At 40.0% G+C, this 23,473-nt stretch overlaps 1 protein-coding gene across 1 annotated transcript in view; it reads right to left on the reverse strand.

The window, feature by feature from the left end:
- Positions 1-808: 808 nt before the first annotated feature.
- Positions 809-23,473, reverse strand: part of LOC118814799 (sodium/potassium/calcium exchanger 3) — a 62,568-nt gene continuing 39,903 nt past the window's right edge. Inside the window, exons 3-17 of the mRNA XM_036580584.1 lie at positions 23,034-23,110; positions 22,572-22,646; positions 22,002-22,086; positions 19,697-19,800; positions 17,419-17,493; positions 17,108-17,133; positions 15,329-15,382; positions 14,596-14,738; positions 10,775-10,944; positions 9,906-10,113; positions 8,322-8,488; positions 7,934-8,048; positions 7,446-7,558; positions 3,672-3,737; positions 809-2,026 (exon numbers count right to left, since the gene is read on the reverse strand). Coding sequence (XP_036436477.1) covers positions 1,916-2,026; positions 3,672-3,737; positions 7,446-7,558; positions 7,934-8,048; positions 8,322-8,488; positions 9,906-10,113; positions 10,775-10,944; positions 14,596-14,738; positions 15,329-15,382; positions 17,108-17,133; positions 17,419-17,493; positions 19,697-19,800; positions 22,002-22,086; positions 22,572-22,646; positions 23,034-23,110 — 1,589 coding nt within the window. The 3' untranslated portion in view covers positions 809-1,915. The remainder of the gene's footprint in view (positions 2,027-3,671; positions 3,738-7,445; positions 7,559-7,933; positions 8,049-8,321; positions 8,489-9,905; positions 10,114-10,774; positions 10,945-14,595; positions 14,739-15,328; positions 15,383-17,107; positions 17,134-17,418; positions 17,494-19,696; positions 19,801-22,001; positions 22,087-22,571; positions 22,647-23,033; positions 23,111-23,473) is intronic.

Raw genomic sequence — 23,473 nt, forward strand, 5'->3', positions numbered from 1 at the left:
TCTTAGGTTATTGAAATGTGTAATAACACACTGGTCCCTGGCCATTTAAGGGGTTAATGAATATGAATATGTGAGGAAGCTGACCGTTAAATCCTGACTGACGGAGAAGACAAAGTAATATCAGTAAAGATCAAAATCTGAGGTTTAACATTATTAATAAATGTGGGTTCACCATTCATAAACACTTTATTATAAAGTGTTTATGAACGGTTTAAAATGAGTTTATTAACCCCTTAACAATCCAGACTTATTATATACTAAGAACTTATTCGTCATTAACTACAGGGACGTCAATGCAAACTAATAGAGCTATTCCTAGGTTATAGAAGTGTGTAATAACACTCTGGGCCTGCCAGCGGGCCCATGGTTTGGTAAGGGGTTAATGGTTATTAAGTAGGTTATAAGCACCTTATAATCATTAATAAGCAGTTACAACACAAATAAAAAGGGAAACAATGACCTCTTGTTTGCCTAATAGTGAATGCACATCATTTATACTCAGATTTTGATCTTTACTGATGTTACCTATCTACTTATCTACTCCATCAGTCAGCAATAAACTGTCAGCATTACAGTTTCACAGCATTACATTCATATTCATCAGATATAATAGCTCACCTTTTTATTACTGTCTTATAACTGATTATTAATGTAGTAACCATTGATAAACTCATTTTAAAGCATCCATAAACCCTTTTTACACTCTTAAAGAGGATGATTGGTTTAGCATTCTTTATTAAAGAAAATGGTTCTATATAGAACCATGAACACTCTGGTTCTGCTTCTGTGCATCATGAAATGGTTCTTCAGATTGATGGAGAATGTGCTGTAGATGGTTCTATATAGCACCAAAAAGGGTTCCACTATTGTTATAAGCCAAAGAACCCTTTTTTTCTTAAGAGTGTAGTCTCTTTCTAAAGTGGTACCAATTTGCCCAAATTTAGTGTCACTCTTGGCCTTTATTACAGCTTCCGTTCTTTTCAGGAGACTCGCTTTCAGTTTCTTCAGTGATTCTGCAGGGACATTTTTCCACACCTACAAAGTTCAGTCTTAGGACTTGGTTACATTTTCTGCATTTTGTGATCCAACAATCCCAAACACAAATTAACTCATCAGTCTGGAAACCTCCCATATCTCGGAGGTCCTGTTTGGGTTTTTCTAGTGCAAATGTTCTTTTCTATTTATTTTTCTCTGTCTTCTTTACAGCTACACATCCTTTCAGACCCACAGCGCTGAGTCATCTTCTCACAGTGGAAGGATGGACAGAAACACCTGTGGATGTTTTCAGATCTGAAGCACCTTGATTTTCTCCTCTTAAAGATGAAAGCTTTAAATCTGATTGGGTCAGTTTTGGTGACACCAACAAATGAATAACTTGTACTTAATGTCCATTTTGACTGGAAATTAAACAAACAAACAAACAGGTGGTCTCTGACTTTTGCACAGTGCTGCATAATCCTATCTTGCTATGTACTGTAAATCTGCTGAAGTGGCCACAAGATGACATGTTTTTAGTGTTTAGAAGCGATGCAACTTCTGTGTGGTCAGTAGACTCTGACAGCCTTGAGTACTGCAACCCCTTCTCGAAGGTAAGCACCACAGGTTTCATGGATGAGGAGGAAGTGTTTTCACTCAACCATCTGTGCAGCTTTCTGTGAAGCTGTGTGAACCGTTCTGTGTTTGGACTGACGGTGGGCTCACTGCAGTTGTCTGTCTGAATGGTTATTCCATCTCCTTCATTCAGTTTCTGTTTTTAAGAAGTCTTCTCCTCCGCTGTCTCTGGAACCGATGGCCTCAGGTTCAGTTCAGGTAATGAATGACAGTATCCAGTGTAAACCACACGAAATGAATCAACTCAAATGATGAAATGAAGCGGTTTGAAGGATGGATTTGGACGTGGATCAGGTCGCTGGCTCTAAAGCTGGCCGAAGAGGATGGAGCAGAGGAGGAAGATGGAGTAGAGCAGCATGAGGCCCAGACCCAATCGCCGATCCAGCTTCCAGCCATTCAGGTGAACACTCAGGACCTGATACACAAAACACAACTCAATATGCATACACACAACTATTTATTTTACAAAAGTAACAAGAATGGGCAGATCTATGATATGGGTGACCTGGGTGACTGCCCAGGTGCACCTACTGGCCAATGGAACCCAAAGGTTGCTCCAAAAAGTGCACAGTTTTAATTTTTTTAATCTTAAGTCACCTAGAAATACTTAAAAAGCATGACCGTTGTGTAAATTAGGTGGTCAGTTGCATCTGTGTGGGTAAAACATAGACAGGATTGTTTTGGCAACTTGTAGCAACCCTCTTATAGGCATAGCTGGCATACTTGACAAGGTCTTAGACATTTCTTGAAGAATCAACAGAATGAGTTTTCAGCAGAACCAAGACCTGTTCAGCAAACGATTATTATCAATGGATTTGTGTGGATAGGGGACTATAGCTTATAAGCCTTACTGATCAATTTTGATCTTTCTGCCTGAACTGTTTAGTGTTTTTCTTTGTTGTGGACATGTGGTGGACACTATATGGCCAAAAGAGATGTGTGTATAAAATCAAGCACGTAGCCATGCAATCTCCATAGACAAACACTAGCAGCAGAATGGGTCGTACTGAAGAGCTCAGAGACTTTAAACATGGCACTGTCATAGGATGCCGCCTCTGCCATACGACGGCGTTTTAGGGCCACTGTTAATAAAAATAGTAGACTTTGAGAATAAAGTCATAATATTTCGAGAATAAAGTCATAATATTTCGAGAAAAAAAGTTTTAGAATTACGACATTAAAGTGGCATTAATACCAGGAAAGGTCGCAATATTGTGGCCAAAGGCTTTGCAAAGGGAAGGCAGCACCTCCTCGTGTTGAAATGAGGGGTGTTGGTGGAGTTATACTTTCATATCGATTTCACCCATAAAGAAATACTCAGTCTCCCTGTCTCTCCTGGCACATCAGCACCAGCCTGTTATTAGTATAAGAAACGGCTGAAACGGCTGAGCAGGAAACTGTGTTTATTTATCATAAAGAGCCAGACGGACTCGGAGGAAACTGTCTGTCTGTTTTGTTGAAGGAGAATCGCAGGCAGGGTCGTCTGCACAGCTATCTGTGGCTACATCTCTGTGCCATTCAAAGAGGGCATGAAGTTTCACACGGTGAGAATGATGATCAAAATGATCGATCAACAAATAGACAGGAGTGAGCGGAGTTCTGGTGCCAGTACAGTAACCGAGACCCCAATGCGTTATGGCAGCCCCCCTACAGTTAGGCCACTTTATCCTCCAAATATTACAACTTTCTTTCTCGAAATATTATGACTTTTTCTCAAAATATTACGACTTTTTTCTCGGAGTCTACTATTTTTATTTTTATTAACCGTGGCCCTAAAACACTGTCGTACTGCCGTAAGTCAGTTTGTGAAGTTTCTGTCCTGCTAGATCTGCCCCGGACAACTGTAAGTGCTATTACTGTGAAACAGAAGTACACAGAAGCAGCAACAACAGCTGAGCCACAAAGCAGTAGACGATACAAACTCACAGCACTCATATAGATGTGATGGTCAGGCGTCCACATACTTTTGGCCATATAGTGAATCTGTCTTTAGCAAAATGGAGGCTTTGATTTGTTGACGTGTGTGAGAGTGAGAGGGTTTGTGGGGTAAAGACACTCACTGTGAGGAAGACAGAGGCTAGCAGCAGGATAACTGAGTACACCAGGCCTTTATTGTTGATGAACACCTGACAAGACATGGAAAGAATCAGTGACAGCAGAATATAAATAGAAAGGCTTGCATAACTATCTTTGCTCCTGAAATGGCATATTAACCCTTTAAATTCTGGATGTGTTTAAATGCGTCAGTAGCTACTATGAATGATTCAGTAACTATTAGAAAAGGAAAAGTAATGTAGTTATATGAGTGAGGAACTGAAGAGTGGATCCAAATATGGACCATGGAGATGAAGGGGCTAAACATAATGCAGTTTGGACAGCGCCCCAAATTTTGAAATGGAACAATGACTAAGGACGTTTTCACACGTGGCACAAACACGTCCGCAACCAGTACAGATTCTGGGCCCGTTTGAGTGAGATCGCAGGTTTGTTTTCCAACAGGAGAATTTCTTCCAAACCGTGGAAGAAATTACTGGACACGCCATCACGTTTGCAATCACGTTTTTTGTAAGGTGTTTTTTTTCATCCCTATATTGCAAAGTTTTTCTCCATGAAATATTGGTTAAGTCTAATCATTTGACAGATGGCAATCATTTTTTAAGCAAAGATTCTGGCAAAGATGTGATTTTGACATCGTTATGCTTTCCTATTTTATTCTTTTTGGTACCAACATTCGAACGACGATGGACAGTGCTTACTGGAGGCATGCAGGAATGTTTGCAGTTAGGCCTCTGCTACTTAGAGTCCTCTTATTCAAGTAATAGTGTGAAAAATAACCGAGATATACGGTTAAATCAGACTTAAGGTGAAATAACCGAGATATACGGTTAAATCAGACTTAAGGTGAAATAACCGAGATATACGGTTAAATCAGACTTAAGGTGAAGGGAGACTTGATTTATTAGCTTTACATCTTTTTCCAGTAATTTACTGGCTCTGAAGTGGACACAGGAGCAAACACAGTGACAGCATGTGAGTCGAAGCTTAATCCTTGTCCGATAAAAAAACATAATAAAAGCGCATGTAGTATGATGTTGTCTCTAATTTTACCACAAAACTGTGTTTATTCTAGTAAGAAACAGCGAAATTGTTTCGTTACTGCCCCAGAGTGTGTAGCTGCTTAGCTTTAGCCTGATTGCTTCTTCACTGAAGCCATTTTGTCATTTTGAGGCCATTCGTATATCTGATAAACGAGAGCTGAGACACGTTTTTACAAATGTGTTTTTCCCAAAAAAGTCATTTTTTTCTGGTGTGTGAATCCTGATGCTGTGGTCAGAGGACATCCTAAAATGTACAAAGGCAGCTTTCGCACAGGCACGATACCTGTCTGCAGCACTGAGTATGTAACCAGCACAGACTTGTTCAATTAGTATATAAGTCTGTACCGTTACTAGTGGCTGTTACACATCACTGAGTGCAAGCCTGCCAGCCAAAAAAGAGCCATTTTCACTTGAGAACGTTTGCACCATGTTCCATCTCCTCCACAGACCACAGTGTTCCTTTCCATGCCATTCCTACACTGGAAACGGAGATTGAGGTGTAAACCAATCACGTTATTAGCTGTGCTGAGAGCAGACAGCTTTCAGCAGGGGTTAAACTGGACCAGGATGGAGCACCAGCAACTTTGGTTTAAGTGAGCGGCAAACGAACCCCACCAATCCTAGCGTAAAGCTAAAATAAAGGCCATAGTAATGAAACTGCATAGTACAGCCTAAATACAGCCGCAGAGTTTTCTGTTCAGCCTGCATCCACGACAGTCTCTAACAGCACCCTGTCCAAAACAGGAGGCAGCTGCTCCGAGCATATAGTTAAAAAGGACAAGGAGGGTTCTAGATGTTAGATAGGGGGCATCACTGTTTACTACAGTTCGTTTTACTAGTTTACAAGATTTAGCTTGACTCCCATCTTTGTCAGGTAAGGATTAGATGATATTCTGATTTAATGTTGATGCCAAAGCTGACAAACGTTAAACTGAACTGACTAAATCAAATAAATGACAAAATTAAGTAAATTAACTAAATTAACTGACTTAATTAAGTCATTAGCAGGTGGGCTTTTAGCTTTAATCACATTGTCATGATATCAGTGCTGAGAACTCCATTTAATGCCACCTAAACTGAACAATACTGTTCCCACATTGGAGACAACCATGGAAAAAATAGGGCTCCCCCACTGATGAAATTTCTTGGCTTTCAGATACACTGCTGACCGCTTCAGGGTTCACCTGAAGCGAACCACAGACCACGACTTTAAAGCAGATTTTTGACCACACCTGTGCTTTAAAACAGATTTTACACTCAACCAGAAGAGAAAAGACAGCTTTGGAGCTAAAAATAAACCTCAGATGTGAAAATGCTCAAAACAGGTCTGAAGTGCTTATTTAATGCTAACTTTAACTGAACCTAAACCTGTATTCACTAAATATAGTGATTTGTTTTGATCCAATACAGATATAACTCCCCTCAATTAGGACTGGGTAGACTTCAACCTCTCTAACATCATCCTTTTTTCATTTCAAATCCAGTATGCTTGAGAACAAAGCAAAAAAACGGTCACTGTCAAAATACAGGAAATGTACTGTAATCATGTAATATTGTTTAATTTCCTTTTTTCTATAAAATAGCTTGGGTGACATAACATCAGTAAACTCAATCTGCTATTTAATTTTGTATTTTATTATTTCCCTTAATGTCCTTTTATAACATTTGTGTGCTTTTATGTACCAAAAAAGGGTATAATTCATTTTTACATACATTTTCCAACCTCTCATTATCCCTTAGAATTAAAACGCTGTTTTTGTTACTGTACCTTTAAGACTGATATATGATAAATGACCTCTCTTCTGATTGGCTCCTTTGTATTGTGCCTCATTCAAAAAGCACTCCTTAGAACTCAGGTATGAATGCAAGGGACTAAACTGCTGTATGCTGAATGGGTGGATATGTACATGTGTTGGGTTCTTATGACATCACAGAAACATTGGATGTGTTTACATGCAAAGATTTTGGCCAATCCAGTTAAATACAATACGATTATAGATTAAGACTGATGTGTTTATTTGCTCACTCTACTCAACAGTCTGATGGAAAATCTCTGTTTACATGCACACTACAAGTAATCTGATCCAAAATTATGCGCATGCGTGTAGCACCACTTAGTGTAGATGTTACCATGACAACGAGCATCATGTGATTCCAGTCAGAGTGAGATGAGCAGCAGTGAGCAGTGCTTGTTTTTAACTGCTTTAAAATGATGTCAGACTCAGGAAAACGTCCTTCACGTGTCTGTATTAAAGACGGCCGAGAGAAAGACGTCGTGTTCTGAGACACATAAGATGGACGCCCGTCCCACCGCCGTCTTTTAAAGATCAGAGCATAAACTTCATCTCCTTTGCAGACCAGTTTCTGCTCCGCCATGTTCAACTTATAAACTTTCGCTATGACATGACGCACATGATCAGAACGGACTTAAACTTTCCGATTGGGAATGTAATCAGATACAGGCGTTTACACTGATATTATTCTTCTATTTAACAGCTTATTTACAGGATTACCCACCTCATTCAATCGAATAGAAATTGTATTTCGAATGGCCTCAATCAGACTAGTGTAGTCCGGTTGAGATGTGTACATGGACGTATTTTATTTAAACTGAGCTATTAGTCGGATTATTAACAGATTATTAGGCTGCTCGTAAACGTGGCTAAAGATTGTTTACACATTACTTCAAACTTTCAAAGCAGGGAAATTTGAGAGAAAGAGAGAAAAAGTGCTCACTGATGTTCCGTGGGACACCACCAGCGTTCTGAGCGCCCAGGGGAAGCCCAGACCCAGCAAGATGTCGAAGATGTTGCTGCCTATGGAGTTAGATACCGCCATGTCTCCCATACCTGACACAGGCAGATAGAGGGAATACACACTGTCACTCTCCATTCATCACTGAGCATTTCATCTTCCTTTGCTGTAGGCTTTAGATACAAAGCTGTACTGTATAATATTCAAACATGATTTTCTCATTTCTTTGGCCGCTTTTTTTCATTTATCTAATTAGTGTGTTTGGACAAGCTATGAGCATGAGATCATTTCAGGAATGGCTACATTTCCAACTCATGAAAAATGAGACAAATGAAAAGAACCACATGTGACTCCTTGTCTAAACTTAGCCAAACCATAGCTTTTGTATTATTAGCAATAAAATAGCATAAAAGGATGCCCTGTCTACTTGTAAATGGAGGAAGACACAAAAGAGAGAGTTAGTCACGTACCTTGGCGGGCTACGATGAGGCTCGCCATGCAGTCTGGTACACTGGTGCCTGCTGCCAAAAATGTGATGCCCATGATATAGTCAGGGATGTCCAGAGTATAACTGATGATGGTGACCTATAGGGAAAGACAAATAACAGTGATGTATAAGCAAAACAGCATTTATAATTACTGACCTTCACTCAAGTTCAGTAAAGCCAAAGTGTTATTACTGATGCTAAACATTAACAACAGTTAAAGACGACTTAAGTGATTATGACTCACTTAAGTCGTTTTAATAAAATAAACATAATTAAACTGTAGGGTCACTCCAGGCAAAAGGATCTAAAGTTCAAGTCAGTAAAAAGTCAGTACTGCATATTACATTTTTAATAACTGAAGCAATCTTACCATCCAGACCATCAGATAAGAGAAGATGGCGATCCAGAGTGTGGAGCTGATGAAGGTGACCATGAACCAGCGATGCCAGCGTGGCAGAATACAGTTGGGCACTGTGTAGTACAGCAGTAGACCCAGCGGCCATGACACTACCCACTTAACACGAGCTGCACAACCAGCTGGAGAAACATGCACACAATAGACATATTTAAAAATATATAAACAAGAAGTGTCTAGAAATACACACACATATGCATATAAACATGTGTGCAAGTCATCTGTGTCTTAATGTGAGAGAGAGTGGTAAGATCATTTCAGATATCAGGGTATCTGCGTTTGTCAACAAAATCAACTTATTGCTTTTTAAGTATTTCAGTGCTACTCTGAGAAATCTGGGAAAATCTTTAATGAACTTAGCTGTGCATATTATCTTGCTGTATTTAAGTAGGGCAGCACGGTGGCGCAGTGGGTAGCGCTGTTGCCTCACAGCAAGAATGGCCTGGGTTCAATTCCCGGCCGGGTGACCGGGGTCATTTCTGTGTGGAGTTTGCCTGTTCTCCCCGTGTCTACGTGGGTTTCCTCCGGGTACTCCGGTTTCCTCCCACAGTCCAAAAACATGCAGTCAGGCTGATTGGACATGCTGAATTGCCCCTAGGTGTGAATGTGTGTGTGCATGTGAATGTCTGTCTGTCTGCCCTGCGATGGACTGGCGACCTGTCCAGGGTGTATCCTGCCTTCTGCCCAATGACAGCTGGGATAGGCTCCAGCGACCCAGAAGGATAAGCGGTTTAGATGATGTATGTATGTATTTAAGTAAATTTAATAATAAATTTAATATTTTTTAGTACCCAGAGCACCGCTAGGATAATGCTAATTTCTGCCAGTGTTTTTATGGGAATTTCAGTATTATGTTAGCACAGGGTTTAATATTACTTTGGCCAGCTCTGCGTAAACATGGACATTTAAAGCATTAGAAGCTTGTAAGAGACATTCAAGTGGCACATTCTTTACTTTGTATGTCGCAGTTTCAGTACAGCTTAACTCTGAATATTGCTAAAGATTACTAAAGTAGCCTGTTAGCCTGTTTGCTGTTCAGCCTAGGCCCCCAACCTATTTAAACAAAACCCTTTACAATATGTGACAGTGAACCATTTTACTTTTTATTTATACAATTTATAACTACAAACATATGTGCATTCATAAGATCCTGCTGGTGTGGGTTTTCACTAATTCAGTGACTAATAGCTCCCTCTTCTGAAGAATCTGCTAAACACGGTTTTATAATGACCTGCAGATACCATTCAAATGAAAATTACTCACTAAGATAAATAAATTAAGAACATACATTTTAGTTTTAATCAATTATTTAATTGGATAATTGTGAATTTTAATATAATATAAAAATATACACACAGTCAAATATGCACTAATTGGTGCATCAGACGAAACATTATTTTTCAAACCAGAATTTGTCAAAACCTTCTCTGACCGAAAAAAGCAAAACTTGAGTTGAAAAAGTAACAGTTACTAAGAAAACACACCCCTGACCAAAAAGATCTATACTAACTAGGCTATAATATCAAGGCCTGCACTCACCTGGCACATGGAGAGGTCTGAAGACTTCGTCTCCATCATCCTCTTCCTCAGGCTGAGGGTTGTCTGCTGCTTTCACGCCTCCATCTCTGTCCATCCTCGCTCCATCTTCCAGAGGTCTCTCCACACTCCCTCCATTCTCGATCCCTCCGGAGCCGAACGACTTCACTGGGCTGCTCCCCTGCCCAGACTCCCTGATCAGTCTCTGTCTCTGAACAACAAAGAGACACAAAACAAAGACTGAGACTGAATAAATACTTCATTTACACCTGATACCGAACAGCGAAGAAAACTGCTTGAGGGTATTTTCTTTCTGAATTTACATCAGTTATAATTCACAAGGTAACAATGCAGATGCAGTGATCCTGAGCAGTTTAATATCATGTACACCAGCACAGAGTGCAACAGTCTTGTCTGGGTACGAGGGGTGTAAGAATGCACTGATGCATCATGATGCATGGCTCTTCAACTGCACCAAATTGAGAACGTTAGCATCTATTATAACAGCTGTGAGGCCTTCAGAGAAAGCTTATGATTATTGGAAACTAAAAAATGCAAGGCTGTAATTTTAATTAATTTTCATTCAACAGAATCTTGCTTGTATTTAAACCCTGCAAGTATTATAGAACTATTGTGAGAACTATGTGAGAATAGTTCTCGAGTATTCAAAGATTCCGACCCATCCCTAGTTTGGTCCTGGTGATCTACCACTCTGGATCTAACATCCAGATGCTCCAGAAGGCCTTACATAACTGTGTCAGATGTGTCAGATCGGAAATGTAACTAAACTCCGCATGGTGGTAGACCACCAGGCCCAGCTGTGGGCACCTCTGTTCTATCCCGAGTGTGTTCTGTCCTACAGCGTCGCCCACCTCACTGATGAGCATGCGGCCGGCCATGCTGAGACGAGTGCGGGGTGAGAAGTGCGGCGTAATCATAATGCGCAGTCCTGCCTCTGGGAAGGAGAGCTGGTGTGGCCTGAGGATCAGCAGCTCATCCACCATCACTGCTGGAGACTCCTGCTGCCCCGCACTAGGCTGACCTGAGATCAGACCAGAGAGGCATTACTCATACGGAAAGCACTGGGTGAGTAAGAGAGACTGAAACCAGATCAGCACAGAGAAATATTATTCACACTGAAAAAAATATCTGGCCTGAGATCAGAGCAAAAGAGCATTGCCATAAAACAACAGGGAACCATGAAGGCCTTCCAGGACTAGAAGGACTAGAAGAAAGTCCCATTGATTTCTGGGAACTGAATAAAACACCTCTATGTTTTAGTTATATTTTGGCTGGAAACAAAAATGTTAAAAACTTGAAATGTCCAGGAGGGAACTGGTCTTGTGGTATCTAAGTAGATAGAATCAAGTGAGCTCTCCAATTGGTTAGGATAGTAGAATCAATCTTCACAATTTGATTTCCAATGAAAGGAACCAACTTCATGAGGAAAAATGTCACTCTAGGCCTTCTGGAAGTTCTAGATCAGGGGTCAGCAACATGCGGCTCTTTTACAGCCCTGTTGCGGTTCCACAGCAGAACTAGATTTTTAGGTGAAAAAAAATAATCCTCCTTTGCAGTAAAATAAAGCTCTGCTGATTGTTCAACACAGTTTTAACGCTAAATGGTCTTAAACACTGGAGTTAATGTAGTCTATATCTGCTAATTAACACTGAAGGTCGGCACACAGACTGCTGGTCACCATAGCAATGCAGACAGTAATCTCGTCTAGCTAGCAGCTAACAAAAAGACAAAAAGTAAGATTTAAGACGAACATCGATAATTTGGAGACAAACAGACTCATTTGCATTTATAAGCTCTCCACCTTATATGGTGGAGTTACATTCTGGCACCATGTAAGGTGGAACAGGAAAATTTGAACAAGAAGCTGGCGAATGAGAAGCGACTTCAGCCTCATGAAAAATCTAACGTTGAGATTTTTGTTTTTACAAGAAACTATTCTACTTTTGTGGAAAAGTATCCTGCTGGAGATGTGAGAAAATCTGAGCTAAAGCTTAAAGCAGAGCAAAGTAAGTCTGCATTTTCATTTATATTATATTTTAGTACGTTAGCACATACTGAGACATATTTACAGCCTAGATAGTAAAAAATAAAATGGACATAAAATGTTGTGGCTCTTCTTAACATGTGGGTTGTCAACCCTTGGAACAGGTGCATCACTGAAGTTGAATATGGACTGCAGTCTAACCAAATTTCAGTCCGCTAGGAAAAGAAAACAGTGGCAGCTCTATGTCAGAGCTCTTTGCTGAGTCACTGTAAAACTACTACATAAAGCAAAATTATCTGAAGGTCTTTTACAAGCTTTGAATGTCCATGTTAAGTCTAGAATGGCCATGTGTGCTAAAGGTTGGCGATATGGCGAAAATATAATATTGTGATACTTCATGCAATTGTCACGATCCACAAAGTTATTTATTATTTTAGACATCTGATCAGTTGGAACTGAGAAAAAAAGAGAAAAAGAAAAAAGAACCAGTGGTGTACATCTTTAAAAATACTATCAAAATAGTATTCAGCATACTGTGTTGCATGAAAACCAACACCACTAAAATGGGACTAATTTTGTTCTCCTTATAATGAAACATGCAGTTGTCAGTGTTATATAGGTACTGATGAAATCCACGATATGTTCAGAAAAACATATTATATTGTATTGTGACATAATGTATCAAGATATATATTATCATCTTGCCCAGCCCTAATGTGTACCATCATTAGCACAGTGCTAACAAAGTATTAGAAACCCCATAGAGGAGAAGCAGAAGTTTCCATTATTGTAGACATGAGCCTGTCAGTTATGGTTCACCACTGCAATAAACAGTTTGCTGAACTGAACTAAGATCAGCACAGAAAGATATTACTCCTGTTTGAACACAAAATCTGCCCTGTGTCAGGCTGACCTGACATAAGCCCCAAGAAGTATTTCTCCTTTTGAAGTCTGCCACTAGTTTTGCTGATCTCAAAGCAGAGTAAAGAGAAGTGTTGAAGTTTCTGTCTGAAATATTAAACACTGACATAAACGTTGTGCTGCCAGAGCTCCAAAACTGTCCTCCTCAAACAGACTGAGACCATCACAGATAACAATGTGACTGTTACACAAAACACTGGCCAAGCAGCGCGATGACAGCTCCAAACACACACAGACACAAAACATACGAACAGACTGACACAGGAACACAAACACACAGCGGCTCACACTAAATTAGGAAAAGCAAAGTTACAGCAACAGCGTGGAGTCCCTCGCCAGAACCGCAGAAACGGCAGATTAATGACGTGACTTCATCAAAACGGCATTTCTTATAACATTAATACAAACTGGGCTGAAGAGAACAGCCAGCATGAGCAGCTACAGTAAATAAGGGAATATCTTGTAAACTATAATTTTTATCTCTAATTATTAACCCTTAAACTCTACAGGACTTACAACATGATTAGGTTCCTCACTTCCATAACTCTATAACTTATATATTAGTTCAAAGAAAGTTTTTAAAGATGGGCATTTCAGTCAAATTTGATATTTGAATAATACCCCTTCCCTTCTGGCTCAAGGCTCTCAGAGGCCACTACAGTGACACCACTCAGCGCATGACAGCTTACTGAACTAGTAAACCCAGACCACAAATCTGCAGTACACTCTTAAAAAAAGATGGTGCTTCAAGGGGTCTTTAGTAAAGAAAAAGGTTCTGGAACCGTGACCACTCAAAGAACCCTTCGCATGACTAAAGAGTTTTTCGCATCATGAAAGGGTTCTTCACATTGATGGAGAATGTGCATGAATGTGCTGTAGATGGTTCTTTGTAGAACCTTTTTGAAAAAGGCAGCCAATCGAAAGCCTTTAAAATAAACAGACAAATGCTGTGCGTCACAACGTATTTCACCTCATACAGTTTAGCTGGAGAGCAGTCAGTCTGTAAAGAGTTTGTTCGCTGATACCAAACTGGATAAATTCACTAAATGGCTTTGCATTAACCTGTGAGTCCTGGGCTATTCTGGCTGTTTTTAAATATTTTTGATTTTGCCTTTCTACACCGCTTTAAAACATGTTTACCATCACAACATCACCTATATGACCTGACAATTATTTTGGTAACTCTTTATTTGGAGTGGTCTTTTTTAGATGATTAATGAACTCTTAACAGAGTATCAGTAACACATCAACAACATATCAGTGATTACTAGCAGTAGCGAAGTGTCTGAATACACTGAAGTAAATATCTTGTAGATGTTCTGTTGATACATTACTTATATTAAGTAGATGTGTTGTTAATATGTTACTTCCATTATTCAAAACCTAACCTTACCATCCGTGCCCAAACCTAACCCTAACCCTGGCCCTAATCCTAGCCCTAACCTTAAACTCAACCCAAAACCTAATCCTAACCCTCATATGTTTTTGACATGTTGCTGAGAGACTGTTGAGTGTTTGTTTCATCTAAAAAGAACCACTCAAAGTAACATATCACCTTTTTCACTTTGACTTACTGTATCAACATATATGAAAAAACACAAAACACACATAAAATTAGATTTGAAAAATGCTTCAGACATTTTTTTTCCATTTCTCTGCATGATAAAAAATGACGAAGATATCAAAATAATTGATAAACGTGATGCCAGCCCCATCCTATTTTGCATACAACATCATGAGCTCCATCAAGGTGTGAGATGAGCAAACCTTTTCTCAAAAGCACCATGGAGGTGTTGCAGTTTGCTCCCTCCTCTGCAGCCTCCTCATTTCTGGGGTTCTCTCCTCTGATGCAGCAGCGGCCTGGAGCCCCAACCCGCATCTCCACAAAGCCTGCAATCTGACTGTTGAACCTGCACACAGGAGAGTCGCCTGAGTAGATCAGAGTGCCACAGTGCTCTCTAAGAGGGGTAGGAATCACCAGAGGCATCATAATATGATGTAAACATTAGGGCTGCACGATAAATCGATTTTTTGTTTTGCCCCAATTTTCTCTCCAATTTAGTCATCTCCAATTCCTCCCACTAGTTAGGACTCCCCCTCTCACAGAATACCACCAGCACTAGGAGGACGAAGACTAAAGCAAGCTTCCTCCAAGACCTGTGAAGTGCCGCCACACCTTTCGAACTACCTTAATGAAAACCTGGATGTGGTTTAAACAGGTTGAGACACGTTTTGTGGTTGTATTTATGAAAATAAATAAATTTGGGTGACTACTGACTTCTAATGTTTGTTAGCAACAGCAGCCTCGTATCTCTAGCGCTATGCTAAAGAAAACAAAATTCGTAAACCCAAAATTGTCTTGGCTGATCTGGGTTAGTTGTGTAAATTTGACTTTGCTTTAAGAAGCATCTAAAAGTAGGCTATCAAGTTTACTCCACAGGAAGAAATACACAGCATCCCATCACACAATGTGAGCTCAGTAACAGGAGTGTCTACTCACTTCATGATGAGAATGTAAACTCCGTACATGGAGATCAGGAGCATGGACTCCCACCTGGAAGAGTGATCAAAACACAGTCAGATCAATAGTATTCTGAGTTCAAGTTCACATAAATAAAATAGTATCAAATGTTGAAACTGAGAAATTTTACTGTTTTTTTTAAAACATATAAGCCTATCTTGAATTTGATGCCAGCAACACGTTTCAAAAAAATTTGGACAGAGGCATGTTTACCACTGTGTTTCATGACCTCGTCTTTTAATAACACTTTGGAAACTGAGGAGACCAACTGCTGTAGTTTTGAGAGTGAAATGTTTTCCTACTTGATCCTGGATTTCAGCTGCTCAACAGTTCAGGGTCTCCTTTGTCATATTTTTCATTTCATAATACCCAGTTGTTTTCGGTGGGTGACTGGCCTGGACTACAGACAGGTCAGACTCTTTTAATACAGAGCAATGCTGCTGTAATACATACAGAATGTGTTTTTTTCATTGTCTTGCTGAAATAATCAAGGACTTCTCTGAAAAAGACGTCGTCTGGATGGCAGCATATGTTGCTCCAAAACCAGTATATATTGTTCAGCACTGATGGTGCCTCACAGATGTGCACGTCACCCGTGCCATGTACACTCATGTACCGCTATACCATCACAGAAGCTGGCTTTTGAACTGTGAGCTGATATCAAGCTGGATGATTTCCATTAAGAATTTCAAACGCGGAGTTTCGGGATCCTGTTTACATATGATTTCTTTTTTGCATGGTAGACTTCTAACTTTTAACTTGCATTTGTGGATGCAGTGATGAACTGTTTTCACAGACAGTGGTTTTCAGAAGTGTTTCTGAGCCCATGCAGTGATTTCCTCTACAGAATCGTGACGGCGTGGTGAACCCCTCCCCCAGACTTCTGAAAGTCTCTCTGGGACTTTATACCCAATCATGTTACTGAGCTGTTGCCGGTTAAGCTAATTAGTTGTGAGATTTTTTTAGCATTACACAACTTTACCAGTATTTTGATGCTCCTGTCTCAACTTTTTTTGAAACGTGTTGCCGGCATCAAACTCAAAATGGGCATATATTTTTCAAAAACAATAACATTTCACAGTTTCAACATTTGCTATGTTGTCTTTGTCCATTTTTCAATTAAATATAGGTTTTAAATGATTTGCACATCACTGAACTTCTGTTTTTATTTACATTTGCACAGTGTCCCAACTTTTTTGGAAATGGGGTTGTAAACTAATAGGTAATAATAAATGTTTTAACATTAAATTGCTTGGAAATGAATAACACTGTATTTATAGTCTTACTGAATGATTTTAATGAATATATTCCATAGAGAAGTTCAACGTCAATGAGGTGGGACAGCCCAAAATGACCATATTAATGGTAAATGCAGACATTTTATGTGTTTTATTGTTAATGTCAATTTTAAGATTAATTTTAATAACTAATTTTAAAGTTAAAGTACAGAAATAAAAAAAACATCACTTTTTTTGCTTTTAAAAAGGTAATCAGACTCCCGCTGCTCTGAGCTCAGATAACATTTGCTTTTAAAATATACCTTCAGAAAAAAACCCAAAAAGACTTCTGTTCAGAAAAGGAAATGAAATGTTCGCTGGCTGATAGTTCTCTCCCTTTTAATAAGCCTTTGATTATGACTAATTTCATCGCGAGGCTCCTTCTGTCTGAGCAAAGCACAGAGGTAATAAGCTGATACGAGAGCATGTTTGATGCACTCATTCGTATCTGAATGTAATGAATGGCTGTAATTAGACTTACCACACAACCCTCTCATCATAGATGACCTGCAAGAGTGGGAAATAAATGAAGGCACAGAACTAATAACAGTGACCTTGTGAGACATGAAAAGCTCTCAAAATAAAACGCGTTATTATTATTGAATAGGTAAGTCAGAGCGCTGGTAATGGCTCACATGGAAATTCTTTATTGCTCACATCAGGTTTATTTAATGGTGTATTTAGCCAAGGGCTTTCATTCTGAGAAGGATATAACATTTGATTGTCATTGCTGTTGTTCAGCTTAATCCCAAGGACATTTCTCTCTCACTCAAACGTCTCACACATACTCACCATTATTAAGGCCAGAACGGAGAGGATGTAGTAGATAGAGTCTCTGAACAGAGACCACCAGGTAAGCGCCACAGCCTGTAAACAACAAGCCGGGAAATGCACATCAATGACTACAAACAATATAGCTGACATATGTCAGAGAGAAAATCACAGGCGTAACGTTTTAAAAGTGAAGCACTCTTATAGATCTCGGAAGTTGTACGTCATTCTGTAGTCGGCATCATGCCTGTTACGAACTGTAGGTCTAAGCTGGTTTTCTCTATGAAATGGCTTGATTCGCTATGATGTCACATGAAAGTAAGCCTAGTATTAAACGTCAACTCTGTTACATGGATCGTTTTACCGCACTGGTTCAAAATCAGAGCCGAAAACACATCTAAGACTTCTAACTGACTTGGATTTCAGACTGAAATCCTTCTGCTTTGAGTGACTCTTTAACTGAATTGTGTTCGTCACTAACAAAAGAATCACAACAATACTGCAAATTTACCAAATGTTTCAGTGGTGACTGTTTCGGTAGTGACAACTGTAGCTCATTTTGATCAGAACTCTATGCTAGCCAGTACATGTGTAACAAACACATCTGTGAACAGCTGTACACACAGAAAGCATAATATTTTTCATTAAAACACACAAAAGTTTACTTAATTGCAGAAAATATGTGTTTCGGTAGGGACAATTCTTAATGTTCCAAGCTGATTTTCAGGCTTTGGGACACATTTACTTACCCCGTGGCCATGAGGGACAGGGATGCAGTCTCACTTCCTACTCTAAAATGCAGGGGCAGGGCTAAAATAAGGCTCTGCCTATGGACTAAAACTCAGTAGTGTTTCAGTAGTGACATGAAAACATGGGACAGCATTTTTTGATTAAAGTTTCTTTAGTTTATAATTAAATTCATATTAAATCTTTTAAGTTCCCTTTAAAAGTGTATCAAAAAGATAGTTAAAAAAGCATTATTTAAGTATTATTTTCACAAGTTGAAATTCGCTTAATTGTTTTATTAAATAGTTTTAAGTGTCAGGCATCCCTCCACCCATGACTCTCAGGACTCCAATACCCAGAACCCCCTGGGTGATCATGTGACATCTAGGCCACACATTTCCGCCTATCAGAGATCACTGCACTATTGATATTTTTCACCTGTGTATTTGATCATGTGACAAAATCCAGTTAGCTTATAAGTACAGGCTTTAGGCTTAGTTAGTTGTGAGGTAGTGCTTCATCCGTACAGCTCCTGAGCGCTGTTGTCCGTATTCTGAGTTATTCCCTGTATCTGACCCTTTGTTTGTATTTATCGACTTTGCCTTTTGCCTGTTCCCTTTCTGGATTTCGGTTGCCTGGAATGTTTGTATATTGTTTGCTCATTTTGGATCTGACCATTTTTGACTTTGATTGTGGTTTGTGGACAAACAAGTAAAGCCTATTTTTCACCTTTAACCGCAAGTGTCTGACTGAGTCTGTCCTGTTACATTAAGTGCGCAGAACTGTTAGCTTGCATGTGGAAATATTCATATTTTGACTCTTTAACAACCTCATCATTTAGAGGATCTAGGAAAAATAACTTGTGGAAAAAAATGGCTTTGGAACATTGTTGTTTACCACAGGGAACTATAGCAGAGTTTTTTGAAAACTCCATTCATTATTCCTGTAGAGAACTGACCTAAATAGACACGATACCAGCTACAGAGTGACACACGACTGCAGAGGTCGATAATCTTAACATATATATATATATAAAAATAGGCGCAATAAAACGTGCAAGTGACCACTCGTCTAATATGCACCGCCTCCAGCTCAGTTTCATCATAGAGCAGCTCTCTTTTTCAACTTTTCTTTTCTAATTAAACAGTTTTGCCAGAAACAGAAGATCTGTTTACTGCAACAAAGTCACAATCACAAGTTTTTGGCACAGTTGGCGTCAGATAAAAGGACCCTTGGCATAACTGAGGCCTCCAGACACCATTAGTGTGGTAGTGTCTCTACAACAACTCGAGGCCAATGCGATCAAAACATTGCAGTAGATTAAAAAATAGACTTGATGCATAAAGAAATGTAGCAGGATGGAAGAGGTCATGTTTGTTACATGCAAGGTGTGTGTATCTATGGATAGAAACACTGATAAAAATGTAAGCGTATCTGATCCTGATCATCAGACAGGTGGCTAAAAACATATCAGAAACGCTTGCGGTGTGAATTAGACTTTTCAGTTGGCTGAACAGTGTCTGAATGTATACTGTGGAACAGCCACTATAGAACAGATTGAACAGATAGTTACCTGGCCGGCGAAGATGCCACACACTCCAATGATGACCAGGATGTTGAAGACAGCTGACCCGACTATGGTCCCCACACCCACATCTCCCTTAGTGATGAACACACCTGCCAATCAAACAGAAGACCACCTTGCTAGAAACACAAGCGCTAAAAGATTCAGGATTTCAATCACAGCGTTTCAGCAAAGGTTAATATAGACTCACTTTAAGTTCACACAGTGGATGTACAAGGCAGGCGTTTCTAAAAAAGTGGCCAGTAGTTTACAGTGCTGTGCAAAAGTCTTTGAACACCCTTCATTTTTGTTTTTTAATATCTAGTCAAAACAGCCACAAGTTGTTCATTTTTCAGGATCAGGAAAAAGCAGAAAATGTGTTTAACAGGAATCTACATACGAAAAAATATATTTTTCAAAAGTCTGGAATTTGGCAGGGATATTTTCCCACACCTACAAAGTTCAGTCTTAGAAGTTGGTTGCATTTTCTGCTTCTCATGATCCAAAATATCCCAAACACATTCAGCGATGTTAAGGTCTGGACTCTGAGGTGGTCAGTCCATTGTTTGGAGAACACCAGATGCTTCATTGTTTGATTTGCAAATGTTCTTCTTTTTTGTCTACACATCCTTTCAGACTCAGTGTCTGTGTTCATATGCAAATATTTTGCCAATCCGATTGAATACATTCCGATTATAGATTAAGACTGAGATGTATTTGCTCACTCTACTCAACAATCTGATGGAAAATCTCTGTTTACATTCACACTACAAGTGATCAGATCCAAAATTACGTGCATGCGCAGAGTACCGCTTAGTGTAGATGTTACCATGACAACCAGCATCACGTGAGTCCAGTCAGAGTGTGACGAGAAGCTGTAAGCAGTGCTTGAGTTTTTAATTACTTTAAATTTATGTCAGACTCAGGAAAACATACTTCACGTACTTATTAAAGAAGGCCGAGAGGAAGACGTCGTGTTCTGAGACACATAAACTGGACGCTCGTCCCACCGCCGCCTTTTGAAGATCAAAGCATAAACTACACCTCCTCTGCACATCAGTTTCTGTAATCAGATTATTTACACTGTTACCCACCCCGTTCAGCCGGACAGCAATTGTATTCTGAATGGCCTCAATCGGACTAGCCTATTCTGATTGAGGTGTATACAGGGACGTATTCTATTCCGATTGAGCTATTAGTCGGATTATTAATGGATTATCAGGCTGCATGAAAACATGGCTAGTGTTGAGTCGTCTTCTCACAGTGGAAGGATGGACAGAAACACCTGTGGATCTTTTCAGATCTGAAGCAGCTTGATTTTCTCCTCTTTCTCCAAATTCTGTTTATCTGATGGGGACAGTTTTGGTGTCTACCAGGTCTTGCAGGTGGTTGTTAGGAGTCTCATTTTCTCTGTAGCTTTTAATCTTTTTTTAAACTCCAGTTTTGGAATTTCCTGTTTTTTCTTACTTATCCTTTCCTTACACAAGTGGATCATCTTATATCTAATGGTTGGTATAGTGTAGTGGATTACATCTCTGCCTTCTATGCTGTAGACGGGGGTTCAAGCGCCCTACACTATACCAATAAGAGTCCTCGGGCAAGACTCCTAACACTACCTTCGCCTACCTGTGTAAAATGATCAAATTGTAAGTCGCTCTGGATAAGAGCGTCGGCCGAATGCCATAAATGTAAAATGTCTTATATCTAATCTTTTCAGAAATATCTCCTGAAAAATGAACAACTTGTTCTTAATAGCCGAAGGTGGTCTCTGACTTTTGCACAGTACTCTATATGTGTTGGGTTCCAAACTCCCAGTCAGGAACATTTACAGCGCCTTCATTCACAATACAGTACAGCTTGTACAACTTCTTCTAATTTCTTGCCTGAGTATATTTATTAGACCCCCTGTTATAAAGCTCAGAGCTAAATCTGGGATGGCCAAGATGCTGTTTCACCAACTGCTAATTAATTAAACTGCTCAGCACTTGGAGTTAATTACAGATATTGAAACGAATTTGAATGCAGACGAATCACTTCTGGCAGGCTGTGGTCTAATAACTTTCAGTGCACCCCTACATGCTTTTCCCCCACATTTTATTGTGCAAATATACTAGGAAGGCTAAGCTGACATCTCATGGGCTTCTGACAAGCAATTAAAAAATAAACTCAGATCTGTGGCCTGATTTCCTAGAAGTGTTAAGAACCTTTTAACCACTAGAGTGTTGGTTTATACTCACGTAACATGACATTTGTAACCAAGCTCACTACATAACCAATCGTAATGGGTAGATAGAGAAGCAATCCCGGAACTGACCAATGAGGGAGGTGAAGAGCTCAGGGGCGGAGCTTCCCGCAGCCATGAAGGTGGCTCCGGCCACATCCTCACTGAGGTGCAGATTCTGAAGCAGATGAAGAGGAACGCTACAGATGAGTATGCAATTAAGACAGTTTAATCTTCGTAATCATCCTAAACTTACTAGACGAATGAAATCTAGGTCAGGTAATATAGGCTCAGTTTTTTTCTCCCTCAGGAACGGCATCCGGACACTACAGAATGAGGTACATATCTCATGGGATTATGATTCGATTCAATCCCATTTCTTTGGCTAAGCTCCTTTTAGAGCAGTCACTCCCCACAAAGGCAGCTTTATCTGAAGGTTGAAAAGCCCCAGTTTAAAAGTCTCAGGCGCCGTAGGGAAAGCAAGGAGGCCCAATCCGAAGGGAAAACGCACTTCCTAGATGTGCCTCGTTATCGAGACCTTTAATGAGAGTTCGTGACACCGTGGCGCTAACATTGAGCAGGAACAAATTGGGCTGTCATCACTTAGTGCGGACGCGACATACGCCGCCCTTCCGGGAGTGCCTGATAGGTGCCACTTCTCACCTCGGAGATCTTCTCCAGGGAAGGAACGAAGTAGTCATCGCACACGATAGCGAGAGCGTAGAACATGTAGATGGCCTGGAGGTGAGAGAGAGAGAGAGAGAGAGTGAGATTGAGGGGGAGTGGGAGAGAATCGGGCCATGCAGAAATGAAATGGGGCTCAGAATGAAAGTGGAAAAAATAATAAGATAACAAGTAAAACAGAAGAGGACGGTTCAACGTCCATCATTCCATGATAATAGAGTGGGGACTGCAAAGCAATTGGTCTTTGGTCAATTGCGTCTTTTTTTGCTTAGCGTCAATCAAAAGTGCCGTAACAATGGCTTAGCACCGTCTGTTGGGATATGATAGCTTGTCCATTATGCTGTACGCACTGAAAGGTCAACCATGTAATCTCTGATGATGGAGGGTCTTTTTCTGACACTCTTGTGTGTGCGAGAGCGAGTGAGCGTGTGTTTCACTCACACACAGCACATGAAGCAGCACGGCCCCCTTCTTCCGCTGCTCCTTGGTAAAGATGTCTTCAGGGAATTCATGGATGGCTGAAAAAGAAAGACAGAATGACAGCCAATTACCCTTATACATAGCGTAATCCTCGCACACTCGGTGCAGCGGAACGCTCAAATGACTACCCTGAGGTATGTTGGATTGCGCTATATCAGCTGCCCCTAGGACTGGAAACATGACGTATTGCTAAGCATGACGCATTTCAAAGACAAACAGTGATAATGTGCATCATTTAAATCCAAATTTACTTCTCAGTGTTTCCCCTACCGCCCATTTCAATATTGGTTTTAAGAAGTCCTTGTCTACTTGGCCTTGTCATTTCCCCTCAGGGGACCCCCGAGGCCATCTTAAGGGCCGTTCCTTTACTTTATTAGCTCAAGTTAGATGAGTTAGATGAG

Source organism: Colossoma macropomum, unplaced genomic scaffold, assembly GCF_904425465.1.
Source record: "Colossoma macropomum unplaced genomic scaffold, Colossoma_macropomum, whole genome shotgun sequence".
NCBI classification, from domain to species: Eukaryota; Metazoa; Chordata; class Actinopteri; order Characiformes; family Serrasalmidae; genus Colossoma; species Colossoma macropomum.